We start from the raw sequence: 22,741 nt of genomic DNA on the forward strand, positions 1-22,741 counted from the left end.
TATTTGTCAACATCGAATCGTCGTTGTCGATATTACAATATTCGATACGGAATACGGAGTCTAATTTATATGTACACCGCACATGGTTTATTGTGGCGCAAATGTAAGCTTCCGAATTAATGGTGACCTTGAACGTAATCATCGCACGATATAAAACTGATATGAAATGTTGCATGCTTCCGCATTGCAACCATTTTACTGTGATTTGCTCGAAGAAAAGTGGGCTTAACCAAATGTAGACGCCGGGTTTACGCGATAAGATTGTTTGCATTTCCAAAAACGGGGGTGTGACAATTCGTAGTTGGGTGAAGCACTTTTTCTCTTTTTTTAAATAAAATTCAGTGCTGCATAAATTTTACTGTCAGCTTCTTTACAAAATCGAACGAATTGTTGTCGTAAAGTGTTTTCGAAAATATACCACATATGTTGAAGTGTTTATTTCCTTTTGTTTATATCTGCAATCTATACTCGATCGAAGTGTAGTAACTGGTTTTTGGAGTAACTGGTGCCATATTTTAACAATTTGCGATTTTAAACATCGCTTTTACAGCATCGACGTAGCAAAAGTTGTTCATAGGTTATAAAGATACGTGTGTGCGTGCGTGCTGTTGTCGATAGCGGCAACGGCAAAACATCACGAAATTTTTAATGTAAACTATATGCATTGGCTTCAAGCAACAAATATACGCGAAGAGATGCCGTTAAGTCAAATAAGTCAAAGTAATTCCATCGATACAAATGAGAGTGTAAATCCTGGTGCAAGTACTCAAATAACATCAACTTGTTATGCTCCACCACCTTTGAATTATAACATTAATTTACCTTTGGGTCACCCATCTATTCTGGGTAATGATCGTGGTGCACCCCCTTCTTATGAGGAAGCAATAGATCCAAATGGTAAACAATTTTCTGACAAAAGAGATTTAATTAAACGCTTTAGCATAACATGTTATAGAACTTAAATATGTATATAAATGAATTTACCAAAAGTTCTCAATTACAAATAACATATGTAATTAATATTTCGAAAATGTGATTATTTTTATGTTTTAGCACCTCCTCCATCCTACGATTCACTGTTTGGTCGTATGAGAGAAGCACATAAAGTTTCAAAAGGGGTATTTGATTTTTTGAAAAACATTATTGTCTTACTATTAGGCACCAGTAAGTAAACTCATTGATTATAATTTAATGGATTTTTTCAAAATAATTTTACTACTTTTATGTTCCATTGATTTCAGTTGGATGTACTATTATCTTAGGAGTAACAACTGCAGTTCCAATATCTATGATGGTCATTGGAGGGCTTTATCTAAATGATTGCCCACAAGGAGAATATATTCCTGTATATTTATTAGTGGGTGGTGGTTTTGGTGTTTTCAAACAGTTGTTACATTTCTCAGCAGGACTGTGTCAACGTCAGGAAGATCGAGACGAAGAAAGAATACGACAGTCTCCTACTCAAACATTAATCAACTGTTTTATGCTTGGTTGGTTTATCATAGGTCAGTAATACGATCAATATCTTGTTCTGATATTTATTATAACATTTTGAACTGTTTCACTTTTATGTTGTTTTGATTTTATAGGCTCAATGTGGGTGTATAAGGAATACGAACCAAATTATGACCCATCTCTTGGAAAATATTGCAACAAAACGTTATATTTATTTGCGTTTTGGCTAATAACATCATCATACATATGCTTGGGAGTGATAACAGCTTGTCTTTGTAGTATTTCAGTAGCAAGTAGTTGCATTTCAAAGTAGTGTTTCAGTAGCAAGCAGTTGCATTTCAAAGACCACCATCTGACCTAATGTGAAAAATTACGATCTCGTTTTAATGCGAGAAACAGTCATTTAATGATTTATTAGTTTGGGAACAAAACTACGAGTGTTATGATGAAAAAATATCTGTGGAAGTGAATGACATTATAACAGGGCACAAAAATTCGTCCACGCTTACGTACCTGAGATGCTTAAACAACGATCTATAAACAGATCGTTTGCACGTTGAACGCACATACTATGCGCTCATATTTCGTAATTTGATGGTTGTAATCATTCATTGCAACAGTTCTTGATTTCTGAAGTATATTGCATTTTTGAAGATTTCATTATACTCCTAGCTAAGAATTACGTCAGCCATTGAAAAATTGGTCGATTTCCCAAAATTAATGCACCGAGAAAAAAAAACAATGCTTTAATCGATTCAGGGCTGTGGATATTTCGCAATAATCGCGAATTTTTTTAATATTGTGCCAAGGGATCACGGAGTTCTAGATCGAAGTATTTTACTATCAAAATGTCGATTTCACGTCGGGTCCGATTCGTATGATAGTTTTACTTGAGTAGAATCTCAGGACGTGTCTTAAAGATTCTAACACAAGAGTGTTATCGAACACTAATACATACAACAAATTTTACCGTTAATGTGCTATCACGATCTCGTGGTGTTTAATGGCAGCTGTCTAACAATTTTTACAAGTGAAAAGTTCGCTCACTTGTATAAATAACTTATTGTTAAAGACTGCGGTATATCGCAACACATTTTTTATTCCTTTGCCCTCTCCTCCGTCCTTTTAAACCTATCGACCTCCATTGAGCCTTTATGTCAATGTAGTCGAATAACCATTTTATACTCATTTGAAGTCTAAGGGGCAAATTATATTAAAAGACGCGCGCTCCTTTAGTATTTCAAAAATATTCAAATGCCAGTATTTATTAGTATTGTTGTGGACTACAATTTTTATCAAATTGTCGTATCTAATTGGTATTTAAGCATAGTGGAGAGTAACTTAATTGAAAATGACGTATTATTGACATTAATGTATAACGTTTCTTCCACTTTCATACATCTTTACCTACTTTTCAACAAAGACCTTCGTCTTCCTATTAAGTCCAGTTTAACGACTGTAAATACGTACTTGACGATTGTAGAAATATACACATTTATGTCGACGAAAATACTTTACATTCGCTTGCACGCATAGCAAACGACGGCGAGCTTGCGCTTTTAACATAGAAACGAAAATACTTGTATCTATGACTATGTAAAAAATTCTCAAAGTAAACTGAATAAAGTAAACTGACTGTAATTATATTGACCCGAATGTTTACGCTTAGCTATACGAACACATACCTGCGTTTTATTTGTTGCTATTCCAATGTAACTCGAACACTGTCGATGCAATTTTGGATAAGATTTTCGCGTGCCTGTAAAATAAGTTCTTACGTTGTCTAATGTGGGCACATACGCACATTTGTTATTGTAATTTCCTAAATAAACTATTTATACAAAATTTCCTAAATTTACTGCCATCCATGAGAAGAGGACGCTAAAATTACCTCTTAATTTTTAGATCGGTATGACAGTCAGTTTGGGCCTCGAAAATCCACAAGGTGTAAAGTCTGCTCGTACACCTCGTCTGTGATTTCGAGCTCAGGAGTCGAGTTCTTTCTTATGCGGAGAAGTAAAATGATTCTTTGAAAATTTTAGGGGATCTTGATTTAAAGAATTATAATCAATCGATAGAAGAAAAATGGCGCGCGCGCCATTAGTTGTTAGGAAGTTCTATGTTTAACCGCTATTTGACCGGCCGGCGTAGTAGCGCCGCTATCCACGTGGTACAGGCGCTTCGCGATTCTTCTACGAACGAGTTTATTTGTAAACACACGACATCATTTCGTAAGATGGACGCGTACGAAACACGTAGAAAAGATTGGGAAGATTTGGAGGTGACCAAGGAAGAACTGAAGACATTAACAGAATGCCTGAAGAAGGAGGAATTCCGCAAATTACTAGTGGAACACGTGAAAGAAGTGACCGATCCGGAAAATAGGAAGATCTACGAGAAAGAGATAACACAATTAGAAAAAGAACGGGGCGTCGACGTTGTATTTGTTAACCCGGAACCTGGTTACGTCATAAAAACTAGCGTGAATGGAGACAAAAAATGTTTCCTGAATATCTGCAAGAGCAACGTTATTGCACAACCGAGCAATCAACCTGCTTTCGAACAAGGTCATCGGAGTTTACAATGGTTTATTCCTTATGCGCTCCTATCAGCTCGCGACGACCTTGATAAGAAAAATATGCGTTGTATGGTTTTTGACGTGGTCTTTCACCCCGATACAATTTACTTATCGTCGAAGAATGCTCAATTTCGCGAAACTGTCAATAACACGGCAATGGATGGCGTGGAAAATAATTTTAAGGTAAATGTCGCAATGTAATTTCGTTATTTTTCCTTCAGTTATTATAACGTTTTAATTCTCCATCTATCAGGTGAAATTGGATAGAAAAAATCTGAGATTTCCAAATATGAAGTACAAAGGTTTACCTCTTCCTACAGTCATCAGAAAGCCCTCCAAGGAACCACTAAAAAAACAATTAGATATGGAACCAGAAATATATCAAAAGATAATGGCTGATTATGATAAGAAAAGAGAACAACAATTTAAGCATGTAAACAAGCCAAAGCGTGCGTCACCAGCTACTACATATTATAAAGAAACATTGGATACAAATGCAGAAACAGATAACAAATATGTTACACCTAAGTTTTCCATAAAACATCAATCAGATGTAGAATTGGAAGATTTTACTACTAGTAAAATGGCAAAAATGAATGCCACAATACCTAAAAGATTGATTGTCACTATAGATCTACCACTACTGAAAACTGCCAATGATGCATTTTTAGATGTTCAAGAACGCTACCTTAGCCTAAAAAGTGAAAAACCTGCAAAATATTTATTGGAACTCCCATTGCCTTATTGTGTGGATGCAAATAATGGCAATGCTAAATTTGATCCAAAATTTAAAAAGCTTGTTATAATGTTACCAGTCATTCCACCGGTAGTACTAGTATCAGATAATACAGAAAACAGTGAAATTGATAGCAACCATGGTAGTTCTGAACCAGTGTTGAACACTGATTCATTGGAAGATTCACTTGGTAATAGTCATTTAAGCGACACTGTACCAAAGTTAATCGAAGAGTATGAAACAGTGCTTACTACTACAAAAATGCAAAATGAAAGTGAAAATTTGGAAAAGTGTAGTGAGACAATACCATGGACTAGTAGAATAAATGAAATAGATACATTTATGGATTCCAACATTAAATATTCACTGCCACCATTTACTTGTAACATATATGATAGTCAATTAGCAATCACTGTAAATGTAAAAAACGTGGATCCAAATTCCATTCGTCATAGAATTTTACAAAATAATGTAGGAATACACGTTTTGTTATCATCTGTAGGAGCAGGATTTTTTCCGCAGCATTATTCGTTATGCTTAAAAATTTCGGAAGATTCTGTGGATCCTGATTCTCTCTCGAGCGAACCATGGGATAATAATGTTGTATTTACTGTTACATTAAAAAACACTGAAAATTTAGCTCGGTATTACGTTGGACGAAACGACGAGTTCATGGAAGAAAAAGATTTTCCTACTGCTGCATCTTTTAAGAACCAACTGAAAGAATTAACGGTAAGTCTTTTATATGGCTACTAATTAATAATTGTTTTACATTTAATTGTATTTTTTTTCAGATTATGGAAAATACAGAACTTGGAAAGGATCGAACGATCAATGTACTGGCAGAAGATGATGGTGTTGTTATAAATATTAGTTCAAATCGATCAGATTCTGATTACGAACCGGTACACGGAATAACAAAATCAACGCAACAATATGAAGATCGACAAGACGCCACAACAGAAATAAGATCTGCTTCAGAAAGCACTGACGATGAATTAACGAGTAACAGTACAGCAGGTAAATTTTCGAAAGGTATATTGAAGTCACGCCGCACTCATGATTTTTCGCGTTCAACATCTGAATCTAGCACCGACGAAAGTGGAATGCCCACGTCGCCTATAGATAGTCATTATGATTCGGAGCAAGATATAAATTCTGAAACAGATTGCTCAAATTTAAAAAAAACTGTGCGATTTAATGAGATCGTGTCACAACAGTTATTTAGGTATTGTTACGTTTTTAATGTTAACGGTATAAATTTTGACGACACGTCGCATGTTATTATTTTATTTGTTTAATTTTGTAGGTCTAAATCTAGCATTGTTAATCAACGTAAAGTAACGACTATACCTCGGACTACAAAACAATTTAACACAAAGCCAGGAATCTACCAAAAGTTGATGTCCGATTATGACGAGAAAAGAGAACGGCAACTGAAGCGTGTTGAGAGGAAATCGAAGCGTGCATCAAGACCTACTACGCGTCATAAAGATACATCAAACACAAATGCAGAAACAAATAGCAAATATGTTACACCTAAGTTCTCTATAAAATATCTATCTGACATGGAGCTATATGACTTTGAGACTAGTGAAACTACAAAAATAAACTCTACAATACCTAAAAAATTAATCATCACCATAGATTTACCTCTACTAAAAACTGCCACTGATGTTTTCTTGGATGTGCAAGAACGTTACCTTAGTTTAAAGAGTGAGAAGCCTGCAAAATATTTATTGGAACTCCCTTTATTTTATTGTGTACACGCAGCCGGTGGTAGTTCGAGGTTCGATACGAAATATAAGAAACTCGTCGTAACATTATCAGTCATTCCACCAATGGAGACACCATTAGATACTAGAGAGGATAGTGGAGTTGATAGCGATCATGGTAGTCCTGTACCAGTGTTACCTGAAGATGCACTGGAAAATTCTCTAAGTAACAGTCACTCGAGTGACGCTATGCCGAAGTTAGGTGAAAAGTGCAAAACAGTGTTTACAACCATAAAAATAGAAAATGAAAGTGAAAGTTTAGAAGAGTGTAATGATAGTATATTGCGGACTAATAATGTAGACAACATAGATACGTTTATAGATTCCAGCATTAAGTACACATTGCCACCGTTTACTTGTAACATATATCTTAATCAATTAGCAATCACTGTAGATGTAAAATACGTGAATCCAAATTCCATTCGCCATAGAATTTTGCAAAATAATTTAGGAATACACATTTTATTAATGTCTGTAAATGCAGAATTAATTCCACAACACTATTCGTTATGTATAAAAATACACAATGATACTGTGGATCCTGATTCCCTCACGATCGACCCGTGTGATAATGACGTTCTGTTTACTGTTATATTAAACAATACCGAAAATTTATTGCGATATTATGTTGGACTAAATGAAGAGTTCATGGAAGAAAAACTTTATCCATCTGCGGCGTCTTTCAAAGACCTGCTGAAAAAATTAACGGTAAACTTTTTATACGGCTATTGCAGCCGAAATTTATTTTATATTTAATTATATCTTCTACAGGCTACGGAAAATACAGAACTGGGAAATGATGGAACAGTCAATGAACAGGCAGAGGATGATGGTGTTGTTATAAATATTAGCCCGAATCAATTAGATTCCGACGACGAAGTGGGTCAAGAAAGTACAAATTCCACGCGAGAACACGCCGTGACAAAAACTAGATCTGTTTCAGAAAACAGCGGAGACGAATTAACGAGTGACGGTAGTATAGCAGGTACATTATCGGAAGATGTATTGAAGTCACGCCGTATTCATGATTTTTCGTCTTCAGTGTCTGAATCGAACACCGATGAAAATGGGATTGTCACATCGTCCATAGAATCAGATTCTTGGAGTTTAAAGAAAACAGTTCGATTCGATACCATGGTATCAATACAATACTTTAGGTATTGTTGCGTTTATAATATCAGCAGTAAATTCTTTCCAATAATGCGGCGTGTGTTATTATTTAATTCATATCATTTTTCAGATCTAATGGTAGCATTGTTAGACTCAAGAAAAGGAGACGACATGCGCCACGTACTATGTCTCAGGTAGTAAAACCTATACTTAAGCAAAATAAACCGTCGTCGCAAGAAGAAACTTCGGAAGACACAGTCATAGCAGTTTGGGGTAGACGTAGGTGATGTAATACAGCAGGATTCAATAATGATTTAATATTCGATCTCGATATGTAGATTTCGGCCATTTGCCGAGACACGTATCTGATTATTTTTAAAGTCGAGTGAAGCAGGGACCGTTGACCATTAAAGAACGTTATTATCGCAAACTTATTTATAGGGTCATTTATTGAAAAAAAAAAAAACAAGAAAATCATAGTTTATTTAGAATTGTGTGATAATTTTGTAGTAATTAATCATTGAAATCGCAGAAAAGCAAAGTGGCTTCACGATAAAATTGCAGTCACAAAAATAATCGTGAATCAATGAAATTATTCAACCGCGTTATTTTACAGAGCTCATAACTCGATAACTATGAAAAAATAAATAGTCCTAAATAGTATTTTTAGTAGTAACTTTTTAGTATAATGATTCGAGAATGTCGATGTATTCCACTAAATTTTATCTTCTATATTCATAAACGTTATGCATAATCAATTGATATAATGTGTAAATGAATTGGTCTGAATCTCGCGTATGATCTATTTTAAATTTTTAGTATTTCTTAATAAAAATAAAAAAAAATGAACCTTGTTAACATTTCTTGAAAAGATTGTCGGCAAAGTATGAAAGTAAATAACGAATGAGGTGTAAAAATAGTTGAATGCATGCGCACTATTTAATAAAATAATAAAATTCTTATAAATGAATTTTTACGAATATTTTATAGATCGACGTGAAATTATTTATATGCAATGCATTTAATAAACGTTTCCTTAATAGTAAATTGCATACGTATAGTGTGACTGTATTTCATGATTATAAAATGTCACGTTCTCGTTCTAGAATAAACGCGCACTTGTTTTTCTAACAGGATGATTGCCATATCAATGTGCACGCAAAACAGTTTAACGTATTTTATGCAAACGAAAAAGAGAAATAAAGTGTACAAATCACAAAATTTCGATCGATCATTAATTGTTCATTGTTGTTAAATCCTCGTCCTGAATTTATAACTTATTATAATTAAAACACGTAGTTTTACGAATCTGAAATAACACTACTATCCATATGGCAACCCCTCCAGAACCAAGAGGGTACACTACAAATCTAATGTTCTTCGTTATTAATATTATCTAATGAAAGTTCTATGGAAAAGATAGAAAAATCTGAAGAATTTGTGTACTGATGCTGGCATGTAATACTATCTATACAGCTTACGAAATATTCTGTAATTTTATGCCTATATTAACGAAATTTGTCTATATCTTTTCTATATTGGGAAGAAATAATATGTAGTATAGTTCGTAAGTGAATCGTTCAATTAATGTTATATTAATTCCTGTTTTTATTTAAATACTGATTTGATAGAGTTGATAAATGTTTATAACAGAAGACATTTCACAGAATTTTGTGCATGTTATTTTTTTTTAATATCTATTCAATGAAAAGTAATTACCTGCAATATAATGTGAAACTTTTTAAACTTAAATAGACACGGACAGATTATAATAGAAACAAAATAAGAGATAGACAAACCGATGACACGTGCAAATAACCTCGCTTTGCTTCTACGGGACGCGAGATTATTTAAAATGTCTCAGGCGTTGTGGGTCCATAATCTATTAGGGTAATGGATTGATTTCAAATAAACACCACCTACGGTTTCACAAGTATTTAAGAATATTCTACAATAGGCGAAAAGATACATTACTTTGAAATCGTAATACAACTCGAAGAACGTGTCCAGTATGCAGCAAAAGGCGCGTGATCGGTTCTTTTTGCCGTTAAAGCGGGCAACGTGACCAATGGACGTACGGCGCCAAAAATTGCAAGTTTCAAACTCTGTCTAACATAAATATCGACCCTGCTTAGGACATCGAGAAAAGAGAACATAGGAACCATCGAGAAAAATAGGATAACATACAAGCCGAAAAAATGAGTATAATACAGGTAGATACACAAATAGGTAAAACTAGAAATAAGGATATAATAATTAATCTAACCAGTAGTGTGGCCTACATGTATTTTCTCATTGTATGGTTGTAATTAGGACGTTGTTATTATTGTTATTATCTTTGATTATGAAATGGTGAAGATACATATATGACAATCTGATGATCAGATTTGTGACAATCAAAGAAACAGTAATGTAATTAGAAATAAGTATGTTTATTGATATTTTTATACATTTTTTGATTCCATACAATCTACTTAATATTCTTAAATTCGTCAATTTTTGAAGCACTTATATTTTAAGCAACTGCTCTAAATATGGATTTTCTTGCACACATCCAGGATATTTCTTCTTGTATTTCAGACCAGTTACTATAGTGGAGCTTTTGGGGAATGCAGTTCTTCCATCAAACATAGCGTCTGTGTCTGAAATAATGTTATTAGTTATTAGAATACTCAAGTAAATTTATTAATTGTAAATATACTATTGGGTTGGCTAAAAAATAAAAGTCTTTGACCATCTGTTTCATTTTCTGTAAAATTCTCTCAATGAACAAAACTTTGTTTTCTAACAGGCCATTAAACAGCTCTTAATTAGTTTTGTATGAATAAGTAAACAAATTATTATGAATGAGGGATTATGAAACCGTTCAAAAGATGGGAATAGGTTATAAAGTAGAATGAAATATACATTAAATAAAGATATTTCCTAACTTTAAATAATGAGATTATTTTTTTTAAAAAATCAACTTAAAAATTAACTTACTAGGATGAAACCGATGATAATCATAAGTAATATGTAAATTTTTTGGTAATTCCATAGTACGCATCTCATCCAATGGAGTGTTAACACCTATTGGTGTTTGATAGAATTCTTTCAAATCAGCTGGAATATAAAAGGAATTTTATAATACAGTGTAGTGTTTAAATAACATTGTATGCATACGAAATAGTGCAATATTTACATAAAAATTACAGCAAAAATCAAATTACTGTTTGAAATAAAACTAAAATTATTAATTTACAAATATAATAATTTATCTCGTTTTTATCTAGAAAAATAATACAAAATGTAGTAATTCATTTAAAAAAATTTGTCCTCTACTGTGGATTTTATTTTATGAAATCATTAATTCAAGTATTATTTTAAATGACATTTGCCCTGGGATACTGTTAATTTGTAAAATAATTTGTCTGCAATTCAAGTGATAAATATTATAAAACAAAATTTAATCAAACCTACTTTAAGATATACATTGATAAATTGAAATAAGACTGTATAAAAAATTGTATTATATATATATATATGTAGATAAATGAGAAACCACAATTTTGATAATTTAAGAAAAGTACTATGGAATCAAAGCAACCTTGAATTACAATCAATCTCTAATTAAAAAGAATCAGATGACTGTAGTTTGTTTATAAACAGTACTATGATTAAAATCCAGAATCCTTATATAAGCAATATTTAAGTTAAACTTCTGAGAGACATATTATTAAAATGTTGCAGTGTACAAAAGATGAAAATAATAAAAATTTTGTATGCCATTATTGTAGAAAACTTACCAATTGTTTCGATACTATACAGTACAGAATTTGGAATGGAATGTTGAAGTTCTTGTTCACATGCTAAGAAAAGATTAAAACGCTGTAATGGATCCTCAAGTTTTGTACTGTCATTTGTTGAAATTGCTTGATCATTGCAAATGTTATTTATTAGATCAGACGCGTTTGCAGGTGGATCATATCCCTTTTGATATCTCAGGAATCTGAAACAAGCAGAGAAATATATTCTTGTTTTATTAAAAATGTACTAAAAAAAATAATAACAATATTAATACAAATTTTAAAATGGGTTAGGAATTGGAAGAATATTTTTAAATGTTATTACTGGAAATTGTATTATTTTATTCTATAATTAAATAGTATGAGTTGTAAGCATTATAATAATTACAGGGTCATCATTATTACAAACATTATTAAATATTGCAAAAATAATTTATTATTTACATTTAAAATATAATTTAATTTTGATTTTTAAATAACAAAAATTTTATATAAAGAATTATTTATCATAATACAAAATTTGATATAAAATTATTTACAAGAGTCAATACGTATAAACATAATTGAATACTTAAAACGTTAATATTATAATTTTGTGTGCAAAAGAGAAAATATGCTAATTATATATTTCGTTTATTTACATATTATCGACAATAAGTAAAATTAAATATACTAAACTAATTCAATGAAATTGCAATGTTATCTTTAAATTTTAATTCTGTTTTAGCCACAAATGTACCAAATCTTGAAAATATCGATTTTGCGAGGGGCACCTAGCTTTATTTTATCGTGAAAGATTTATTTCGATAAAATGCCAAACATCATAATTTTGATATATCAAACATATCAGGTCAAGAAATAAAAACTAGTATTGCTGTTTTTATTTGTTTAATAACTAAGGTTATTTTAATCGTGATAAAGGCCTTTTAAAACGAGTTGAATTGCAATTCGTTCTGAAGTAGTAAATTTCGTAATTATTGAAATTACATTATACTACGTCCAGTAGAATCAAATATGTAAAATAATTATAAACTTTATTTTTTTTAATTTGTAAATTTGGTTATGAGTGATTCCTATTAGTTATAATGTATGAAAAATTCCCTGGATTCTTTTAAAAAATGAATGCAAGCGTTCATTAACACTATGAATGAACGAAAGAAGATTCTATGGAAACATGGCCGAAAGATAAACGTCGTTATTCGATTTTTTAAATCATACAAAATTTGAAAAAATGCAAATAATTACAAAATAAGGACAATATTAATCCACGAATAAATTAGGTAGAATCAACACACCGTAAATTGATAATATTAAACTCAACATATGTTCTTTTAATATATTATTTATTTCCATTTTATATACAATTTAACACATAGTCTTCCTCGAAATATTATACAAAAAAATATAGATTTTCAATCATTTTTGAAAAAAGAAATTATTTCTCTTATTATTATTTCTCATTTTCCATAGACTGCAAACGCGGATCGATGACGAGGTACGTTAAATGTTTAACTGTGAATCTGTAAAACGATCTGAAAACAGGACGATTTATAAACTTTGAAGCTGTTTTTAACGAAAGACAACAGAATGTAACCACTTTCAGAAATTTGAACGTTGAATCCGGTAGTCGAAGTTAAAACTGGCTATTGTAAATATAATGATATGACGATTATAAACAAAAATATTGTAGACACCATGTCGTTGATTGAATTCTGAATGCAAATGGGTAGCGAAAGAGTTGTTCATTTTCATCTTTTAAGTGAATTTTTAGAGTAAATCTATAGTTTAAAGAATTCTGTATCTAGCAGCAAGAGATATACATATAAAATAGCATCAGCATATATTTTCCCCAGCTTTCTTTCGAAAGACATCGAGTATGTTACTTTTCATGGTAATACTACTTTTTTGAAAACTATCTTCGCTGATAGAGTCATTGATTTCGTACGTTACAAATCAATATCATCTCCTTTAGATTATCTCAACACGACTCGCGCCAAACTTTTCATACAGTGTATAAGACTTCGGTTACTGGACGATACGCGACAAGAGGCTTCCTTTAGAAAAGGAGGGTATAGGAGTAACGGAGAAGGGAAAGAGAAGGGACAAGATCGATGTCCAACGACCGTACAGTGGTGCCCTCAGTTGTATTTTCTCAGGAACAGTTATGGCTAATATTGGCCAGGAACGAAATCGAAAATGGAAAAACCCTGTGACTATGAAAGTTTTTGGTATTCTGGCGAAATTTGTTTTTGAAATTAAAATTATTATAGCTATTTAATTAAATTCAAACATTTGTTAATACTGTTCATGCTGTCATGAATTAAAAAATAAATATATACATGAAAATTGTTGACATTACGGTTCGTTTTCTGACAATTATTAACATGTAGTTAAATGGAAGTTAGTTCGTTTAGGAAATCAGATCGTAGACTTATTGTTTCTCATATACGTGACACTTAATCTACACAATTACTTGTGATAATTTGTCGATGTTGATTATAAGGACAACGAAATTTGGTCTTAGAAACAGGTGTTCTCAACGAAAATTGGCACAATTAGGGAATAAAAATATATTGATTCAATTGTCTCCCACGCCTTATTTTCGTTGTAAATATATTTTACTTGACGATCTTGCTAATTAATAATTATATTTTCAAACTATATCTATGTACTTAACAGACATCATGAAAAAAATATAAACCTCATTTGTATATACCAAATGTATACATTCTACATTCTTTGTTTGAAAGTAAATTCTACTTTTTAAAAACGAAAAATATTTTAAAGTTACGCAGTAGAGAGAATTATCGCGATCAACGGAAAGTCTCATATAGCGGTACAAAAGGGTACGGCCAACCGTTACGTCACACGTAAAGGTGGAATTCAATTCAGCATATAGGTACTCAGAAATCTGAATCTAACCAATATTTCAGTATCATGTTATTGAAATTGAATAGCACTTAAAACAGAAATTGATATTTCGTTTGATATGCTTGCACAGTACTTAAATGTAAGTGATATCAAAATAAAACGATACATGTACTTGAAAATACAACATCAAATTTAGTAATGAAAATTTTTATTGAAGCTGCTGGAACCTATTTTAATTTCCTACAGATTGTACAATGTGACGATGTACAATAATCCAATATTTATGGGAATGTTATTAATTGTTCATTAATTTAGTTGTTGTACATTGGCATTATTTTAATGTAAAAAAATTTTTAAAATAATTCCATTTGAACGTCACATTAGCATTTTCCGAAATCTATATTATAAAATTTGAACACATTTTATTAGATCTTAATTTAATGTTAAATCCAATGTTACTATTTTTCGGCCAAGAGACAGTAAATAATTCGAACATATCCTGTCAAATTTCGATGCTACTTGCAATATTCTTGTTTCCATCCCTAGTCACATGCATGTAGCAAAGAATGAATTGTACAAGAACGTAAAATAGGGGCACTGGAAGTGCGAGAGTCTGCCCTGAGAAGCTGTCAAATCTGGCAGCTTATTGGCTAGTATGCGAAGGAGAGGTGGCAAACGGCAATATGGCCACAGAGTGTCCTCTGCCAGTTAGCAAGCGGCGCGACGTAACGCGAATATTTCGATCGAATTCGTACGTAAGATAAGTAAATTACTTACCCTTTGGCAGCAAGAGACTTGTTGTTGTCTTCGAGGCGGAATTTCGTCTTTTTGACAACCTTCTTGCTTTTGGAGCGCGTTACATTGCATCGCAGACTTGTCTGTAAAATGACGGTGGCCTCGTTAGTGTGCGTTGCATACAAATTGAAGTTTTTCACTCCCAGTAAGGAGTGTTTTGTGATAGTGATGATTAAAAAGTGCACGTGAAGTGTCTACACTAACCGTGTTCACGGCAAGAATCGAGGATGTACTTTTTGAAAGATTTCCGAGTAAACCATGCCTGATGAGCGCCGCCATCTTCTTCCTCGTCGTTGAAGCGAACTGCGCGTGTGAGCGATAGGGGGCACCTCGGGCGGCTGCGCTTGTTGTTTCCCATCGTCCGCCATTTTACGGTCGCCATTGAGAAGTGAAAACCCTCCTAAATGTTCTCGAATAATAGCGGCCTCGCCGTGTGATTTTCGGGGCTGAGAGAGGCGCGTCGTCGCGAGAAGTGTTGCTAATGAGTGTACGGCTTACGATGGAGAAGCCATGACGCATCCGTCGCATCAAACGAACGGCGCTAGCCTGGAGGACTGCCACACAAATTTCTTCGCACTGGTGAGTGATCAGTGAGTCCACTCTTCGCAAGAGTCAGGGCGCATACGTTCTCTGTTTTTGGAATTACGAACGAACGAGCTTTGCTGGGCGGAAACCAGTTGTCCAATGACTAGTTAAAGGTTCCGTGCAATGTCGCGAATACAAGTCGCCCGGGTTAACCTATATATCGGAGAATTCCCGTGGGCAGTACTCGATCGTTCGTTGTCGACGTCGGTGTTGTGTATCGCGGCACTCCCCTCCCCCCTCTGCTGCCAGTGAAATATATATATATACACGTATACATATATGTATAATGCATAGTATGTACATGTGCATATACATATATACATAAATATATATGTATATATATGTATTCGTATATATGTATATATGTGATGCATATATATACATATATATGTATATGTTGTGCGTGTACATGCATATGTACATATAATGTGTTATGTATATATATATACCTGTGTGCGTGTACGTGCGTGTATATACGTATATATTTGAATATACTCCGTATGCGCGCGCGCGCACATACGCACATACTATATATATAACACTCGCGTGTGTGCGAGCGTCAGTGGGATTTGAAGTTTGTTATGCGACCCAATGTCATGCCTGATTCATGTCGGCCCTGAGTTTTCCGCGCGTGAGAGAATTAAGGAGGTTGCAGCAGGGCCGAGAACCGGTAACAGTTGCATCTATCCTTTGATCGCAGTGAATATGGTTCGATTATTCTCGCGTAGTGTGCATTTGTACTGCTGACAATCTCTCGAGAAACTGTTGAAAACGCGACGTTTTCATCTCCTTTCTCGATGGATAACGAGATCGTTCGTCGTAACATTCCTTTCGCCTTTCGATGAAGCCAGAAAACTGTGTCAGACATTGTTTTCACCGTTCGAAAGTCCTTGTCTGTCCTGGTCCGGCGAGTCTAGGAACACCTTTTCGTTGAACTCGACGAATCTCGAACGTACTTGTGCTATACATGCCAACCTAACAATGTGGACGGACTTTATGCATTTATCTACCTGTATACAGGATGTTTTGAAAATAGAGACGAGTGAATGTCAGGAGCGTACGTCTCGCTCCATTTTGAGGATGAAGAAAGCTCTGTGAACGTATTCCTGTCAAGTTGGTCGCCGCAAAATTTTTAAAGAATGCCTAAAATGTTTGGAAGTCATTCCTGATCGAGATACGCGGTTAAATGTATATCTTTATTGTTTCACATCTTGACTTATGATGAAAAACGAGTGATAGATGAACAGTGCATTGATTTTTTAAATGTAGTGACAAAAGTTTGAAAGTTCATGAAAATATAAAATTACCCTTTCATAAAATATAATAAATATATATATATGTTGTAATCCTTGTATTACGGTTTCCAGTTAACAGATATTTGAAGTGTAGGGAGAGAGGGTTGGTCGGTGTTAGAATTACGTGATTTTCAGTTATGCGGCACGTTGGCGTCCCGAACCCCCGCGTACTTCGAGGGATAACTGTAATTTCAAAACAATTACGTTTTTTGTACAAATTTTTTCGTTTAAATTAAATCACTTGTTAATTCTTAAATATTTTCCAAACATATGGTAAAAGACTTCTCTTGAATTCTCTTCTTTGTAAATATATATAAAACTTCCATTATTAAAACAAACAATATTCTGTTGATTACCGAGGAGTGTATACATATATTCGAATATGTGAGGTTGTAAAACATGGAACAGTTGCACTTATTAACAAGTTAACAACAATAGTGTGAAAACATTTCTGAGTGTCCTTGACGCCTGTGAGATGCCAACAGTAAATCATGCCTCTTTAAAGGAAAAAAGACGAATACATATATTTCAATTATCAAGATTTGCAACAGATAATTATAATTGATATGGAATATGCAACCAGGCGTTAGACCACCTATTTTTAGAAACGTGTCTAAACTGTTTCTCTCTCTCTTTTTCATTTATTTTTACTGTGCAGTATGCACCAGATAGTGTATACACATACTTATCCTGGCTGTAACGCTGAGTAGACACATTTTTCTGTTTTTAATTGTAATACGTTGCATTTCCTCGAATATTCGATCAAAAACGAGCCTATCCTTCGTGTTTGTAAGACGAAAGAAATTTTTTGGAACTGTTTTGTGTCAATTTTCTAATCGAAAGGTAAGATAACATTTAACGGGTCCGTCGTTGTTGTGATACAGTTTATTAGGCCAAGAAATTAAGAAATCAAGTTCGATATATTAAAACGTCGGTGTCTACTGATCAATTACAATTTCGATTATTTTCTAGTGTTTTTGACCGCGTTACATTTAAAAATTTCGAAAAAGTTGATTTATTCATCGTGTCAATTCTCCGTTAACAATCCTGAGGAAAACTATTTACTTTCATTTTGATTTCTCTTGTTGCTTTCCTCAATGAAATTTGCTCGGTATCATTTTAGATTTGCAAGTGTTGTTTTGAACAACTTTTGACGGAGAACTTACTTCTTTTAACAATTTTTTATCTTTGATCTAATATTTTTATTATTTACGAGATGTTTTTACGCTAATTCTCGACAGTAATCGGTTTAAAAACTTGTTTTATTTCACGTTAACGTTAAATCTGTTGAAGACTGCTGAAAAATGCAATACTATAATTTCGCAGAGGATAAATCGTAACATTTTTTATATGTAGCCTCATAATCACTTCGTATTCACGGGTAAACTTGAAGTTGTAGCGTCGAGGTAGGGGCAATGCACGGGTGCAGTGGTTCCCACTTCGGACGTAGTTAGAAACTCAAATATCCAGTACATCAAAAATTAATTAATCGTGTAAATTAATAACCAAACGTATCGAGTCTTATATATAAATCTCACGATAAATGTAAATTTTTAATTATTTTTACCTGGATGGTAATCAAGTGTTATACCGTTAGAATATTTCTTAAATAAATAACGCTACGATTTGCCTGTAGGTGTGGTGTAATACTTGAAATATTGGTGAAACAGATTCCAATCAGGAATTGCGTTAGCGCAATAATAAGAGGAGCGTGAACTTCCTTCTTTGTTGACGTTGGAATGACTGAAATGCACGCAGTCACGTAGCCTTCTAGATTTTATATGGGATCTGTACTGTTATTTTCCTCATAGAATGTAGCACAGAGAAATCTGTTTTTCGTATTGGCATCGACATTCGAATATTTATAAATCAATGTTTACACAGGTAACAAAGTATAGTTTAATTTTATAATTGGAAAACTGACCTTGTTAACGAGAATAACAGAATGTCGATATTCAAAAATTTATTTTGTATATTATTTCAATTTTACAACTATTAAATAATAGTAATAATTCTTGTGCTCTGAAAAATTGGAAATCTATAAGTTGAGTTTTAAGGCATACATCATAATTTGTTGTAAGGAAATCTACATTTTGGTACATCAAAATTTGCAAGCGATCAACAGTTTTGGTTAGAAAGGTTCCATTTTGGCTATCGATTATTTCTTGCATGTGGAGCGTATTCAATTGCACTATAGGTTTTGGTTTACTTTTATAGATATCTTGACTGCGGTTAATAGTTTCTTTGACTGTGTGCGTTAAACGCCTATCAGCGTTCAACGTGCAAAAAGCCTTCCGCATACAGCTTGGGCTTGCGTAAAAGTTGTCCACGATCAAAGAATTAATCTCAAAAGTGGATATATTAATATAGTTACGTATCAGTTACCACGTAGTGGCTTATCGTACTTTTTGATTCTTAATTACATTAAATTTTATCTAAGTCTGGTTACATGGAAAAATTCTGTAAATTGTATAAAAGAATGGCGTTCCGAGGTCAGCGTCAAGCAAAAGTGGTGAGCTAAAACCGAGCAGTGTGTAAACTCTCTTGTAGTCTTAACACGTCACGTCCTCGCGGTGCAAGGCTTTCACCTAGGCTGGTCAAGCCCCCCTTGGCTTCTCCTGTTTTCTTCCACACAGCACCAGTTTCAGCATAATCTAACTGAGTGACTCCGTCGACGAAGAAGCCGCGTGCCTCGCGTATCTTGCTCGAGGAATCGCTAGAACAGATTGTTCTTACGGAAATGTTTTTCATAATTCCTCGCTTTTGGCTATCGCTTTTCTTAGTCCTGTTTCAATTATTCAACGATCCCAGATCAACAATAGTCATCTTTGCATCCTCGTTCGCGTCGTCGATACCAGCGCAATTACAATGAACCCATAAGTAACACGATGGACATTGCACTCGTCCTTCATTCGATTCTGAGAAAAGATGCGAACAATAAAGACACTCCAACGTCTTCTTGGGTTTCTTCGTCAAACGACGTCCTGTTCTTACTTATTTTTGTGTCAGTTTGTTTTGCTTTCCCTATGCCTTTTCCGGTTTATTTTTTTTATCGTCGAACAATAGATTCTTCTTTAGTCTCTTTGCACGAGTGTTTTGAAACGATTCTAGTTCATTGCGGTAGGACGACGACGTTAACACTATTGTCTTTCCTTGTTTGGCATTAGTTGTCAAATAAAGCGAAGAATAAAGCATAAGAATTCCTTCGAAGGCAAAACGGATCACGGGATCTACTTTGCCCGGTCTGTTTTGCCTTTTGGATAGTTATGAAAACAAATAAAATTTCGAGGTTAAGCTGGCGACGATGTTTGATCGTCATATCATTAATAATAATAGAAATAATAGACAACCAACGTAAACACGCTTAAAAATCAATACGAGAAATATAGCAAAAGTGAAGGCTAATCGAACTTTGCTTTTTTAACATTAAAATACAAAAAAAGAAAAATGAAAATAACTTACCGTGATAAAAATGTGTACCGACGTATGGCAGCCTTGAGAGCACTGACCGAAAGCGGGTGAGAGGGAACTAATGCGTTGAGGAAAGACACCGATAGATTGTGCTAGTACTTTGAAAGATATAAGAGTGGTCCATTTTACCTACAGGGTCCGTTCTGCTTTCAGTTCCTCTGCGTGAATTTTTACGCTTGAAACAATGTCAATAAATGTAATTTTATATTCTCAATAAATGTTATTATGATTATTAACATTTACGAAAAAATTGCTAAAAAAATTGCTTGCTGTTCGGGGGCATCGGTTACCGAAATACGATCTGTGATTCATATGTTTTATTTTAAAGACAACCAAACATAACTGGAATGGAAATATAGTAACACAAGCTTTTTTTTTTTAACACGAAAAATGAGAGAAGGAAGTTGGAATCCTGTACTCAGAGATTTAGTACGAATGGAAAAGAAATTAGTGAGTGGAAAGTTGTTTGAACAATGACCAATGCATATGAGAAAAATTACTCAAGAAAGCGAATAATTACGGAATGTGGTAATAATTTTTCCTGATATTAGCAGTTTTCATGTCAACAAAGATGTGACCGGTTAAAGCCTTATTGGTATCTTAATTCTGGAAAAATTAAACCATAATCCATCACGACAAGTATCGCTCAATCAATACCGGGTCAATTTTAATAACAATGTTTATGTTTGGATTCTCTAATGTATGAGGAAAGAATGCATTCGCCCCCGCGCAGCTCAATCTTATCTCTGTAACATAAACAATGACTGCATGGAGAATTTCACTGTCTATAGTAAACAGTTTCGGTATACCAACGATGTGGAAAATTAAAAGAACCATATTTGTATTTAGTGAATTTTCAAAATGTGAAATTTTTCCAACTTCTTTGTTTGAAACAACAGTATCTACTAACGTACAAAACATTGGCAGAGGCCACCTTTAACAAACATGGTTACACGATAAGCTTTTGTTATATGTACATAAATTGAAATTGATTTTTGAATAACAATCTTAAAAATGTTGATGCAAAATCAGGATTGTGATCTCCGTTAGGGCGAATAAACTCTTGATACTCATTTCCATCGAGAACAATTTGCCATTTCATGGGCGGGCTACGTGTCCAGCTGCATCATGCAGGGCCACCTTTGGTGTTGACACACCGACACGCATTCGGCATTTCTTTGAAGCTTCGACCGCTAGCGACTCATTCGCACATGAGATCGAATTACTAGCTACCGAACGCATGAACGTGCTCGGAGTTTTCGCTATTAGGTACTCTATCTTGCTCAGAGTCGGTGCTATCTCGTTCGATTTTCTTGTCGAACGGCACCTGCAAATATTAACGGTCTGGCCTTTGCTCAGAATATCTGAATTTCGACGCGAATTTCACTTGATGCGGTCCGCAAACATAATCTGTACCGCACACATAATATATTTCTACAAAAATTCGAAAACTAAACGCAACGACACGAAACGATGGAACTAATATTAATGTAATTGTTTTCCTCAATATTGAGTACAGATATTGATCAACGAGGTCGACGCCGTTCATGTTTAAATTATAATCTGCGATGCATTTCGGTTTCCTTATGGTTTTGCATTTTCCAACACACTCAACCATTTCAAATTTGTGGATTGTTGAAATCATTCGTACTTCTCTTTTATCTTTCCAAATTTGTAATAAAATATCACGTTTCCGTTTGAAAATAGTTTCTCCTTTTTTTTGTATTGAAGAAACATGAAAACGAGGTATCTCGTCATCCGTACGCAGTGTGCTAAAATAATATAGAGAAGATTCGGTCGTTTGGATTTCTGTATCAGAATTCGAACACGGAATTTGTTAGAGAACTGTTTTTACGATTCTGAACTTACGTACACAAGAGAATTTCGCTTCGTTACACGCGTGAATGTAATACACCGTGCTGCTTGAACGGCGACCGTATAAGGAGGACAGTAGTAGAAATGGGAACTTCCAGCTGTGGGTACGTTCGACACGCACCGAACTTGCATTTGTCGCAATAAAAATAAAATCGTACAGTTTCTTTTGTCTTGATAGACACGTCGCTAGGCATTGTCCTGTCCTCTGACTCGATCAATAATTCGATGTGTATTTCGGTTTTCGAATTGAGCTCCGCGGATTGCGACCAGGTGCATTGAACATTATCGTTGCAATGTTGACAGATGCGTAGATGCTTTGTAACTATGTCGTACTTCATACGTTTTCCCTTCTTATCGTTTCATACGTACCGTTTTACGTAAAAATATGAAAAATATTACGTAAAGATAGC

The 22,741-nt window shown here is 33.9% G+C and overlaps 4 protein-coding genes across 10 annotated transcripts in view; 3 read left to right on the top strand and 1 right to left on the bottom strand.

The window, feature by feature from the left end:
- The first annotated feature begins 69 nt into the window (after positions 1 to 69).
- Positions 70 to 3,282, top strand: LOC143346109 (uncharacterized). Its single transcript, XM_076773870.1, has 4 exons — positions 70 to 897; positions 1,054 to 1,164; positions 1,242 to 1,505; positions 1,590 to 3,282. Exons 1-4 carry the CDS (start codon positions 660 to 662, stop codon positions 1,766 to 1,768), a joined length of 792 nt encoding a protein of 263 aa, XP_076629985.1. The 5' UTR covers positions 70 to 659; the 3' UTR covers positions 1,769 to 3,282.
- A 258-nt stretch (positions 3,283 to 3,540) lies between these two features.
- On the top strand, positions 3,541 to 8,701 carry Nop17l (PIH1 domain-containing protein Nop17-like). 4 transcript variants are annotated; one of them, XM_076774951.1, is made up of 7 exons: positions 3,544 to 4,216; positions 4,287 to 5,501; positions 5,564 to 5,997; positions 6,079 to 7,252; positions 7,316 to 7,517; positions 7,587 to 7,701; positions 7,785 to 8,701. In XM_076774951.1, exons 1-7 carry the CDS (start codon positions 3,575 to 3,577, stop codon positions 7,939 to 7,941), a joined length of 3,939 nt encoding a protein of 1,312 aa, XP_076631066.1. In that variant the 5' UTR covers positions 3,544 to 3,574; the 3' UTR covers positions 7,942 to 8,701. The 4 variants fall into 4 exon arrangements, with proteins under 4 accessions (XP_076631067.1, XP_076631066.1, XP_076631065.1 ...); XM_076774950.1 differs by having other exon boundaries at positions 3,545 to 4,216; positions 7,316 to 7,529; XM_076774952.1 differs by lacking the exon at positions 7,785 to 8,701 and having other exon boundaries at positions 3,541 to 4,216; positions 7,316 to 7,423; positions 7,488 to 7,656.
- Positions 8,702 to 10,067: 1,366 nt separating this feature from the next.
- Positions 10,068 to 15,521, bottom strand: Mrpl50 (mitochondrial ribosomal protein L50). The gene is made up of 5 exons (XM_076775898.1): positions 15,310 to 15,521; positions 15,088 to 15,188; positions 11,440 to 11,642; positions 10,637 to 10,756; positions 10,068 to 10,296 (listed from the first exon to the last, which is right to left on the bottom strand). The coding sequence occupies exons 1-5, from the start codon at positions 15,382 to 15,384 to the stop codon at positions 10,163 to 10,165; spliced, it is 633 nt and encodes a 210-aa protein (XP_076632013.1). The 5' UTR covers positions 15,385 to 15,521; the 3' UTR covers positions 10,068 to 10,162.
- A 22-nt stretch (positions 15,522 to 15,543) lies between these two features.
- The window catches only part of Skd (mediator complex subunit skuld), a 33,231-nt gene continuing 26,033 nt past the window's right edge, over positions 15,544 to 22,741 (top strand). For 3 of the 4 annotated variants that reach the window (XR_013080543.1, XM_076775890.1, XM_076775892.1), the window contains exon 1: positions 15,544 to 15,684. Coding sequence is in view for 3 of the 4 variants with exons in the window: in XM_076775890.1 (XP_076632005.1) it covers positions 15,616 to 15,684 (69 nt within the window). In the remaining variant the exon portion in view is untranslated. Of the gene's footprint in view, positions 15,685 to 16,283; positions 16,361 to 22,741 lie in introns of those variants that run through there. The other variant, XM_076775891.1, reaches the window with a different exon arrangement.

This window comes from Colletes latitarsis, chromosome 10, assembly GCF_051014445.1.
Source record: "Colletes latitarsis isolate SP2378_abdomen chromosome 10, iyColLati1, whole genome shotgun sequence".
Taxonomy (NCBI): domain Eukaryota; kingdom Metazoa; phylum Arthropoda; class Insecta; order Hymenoptera; family Colletidae; genus Colletes; species Colletes latitarsis.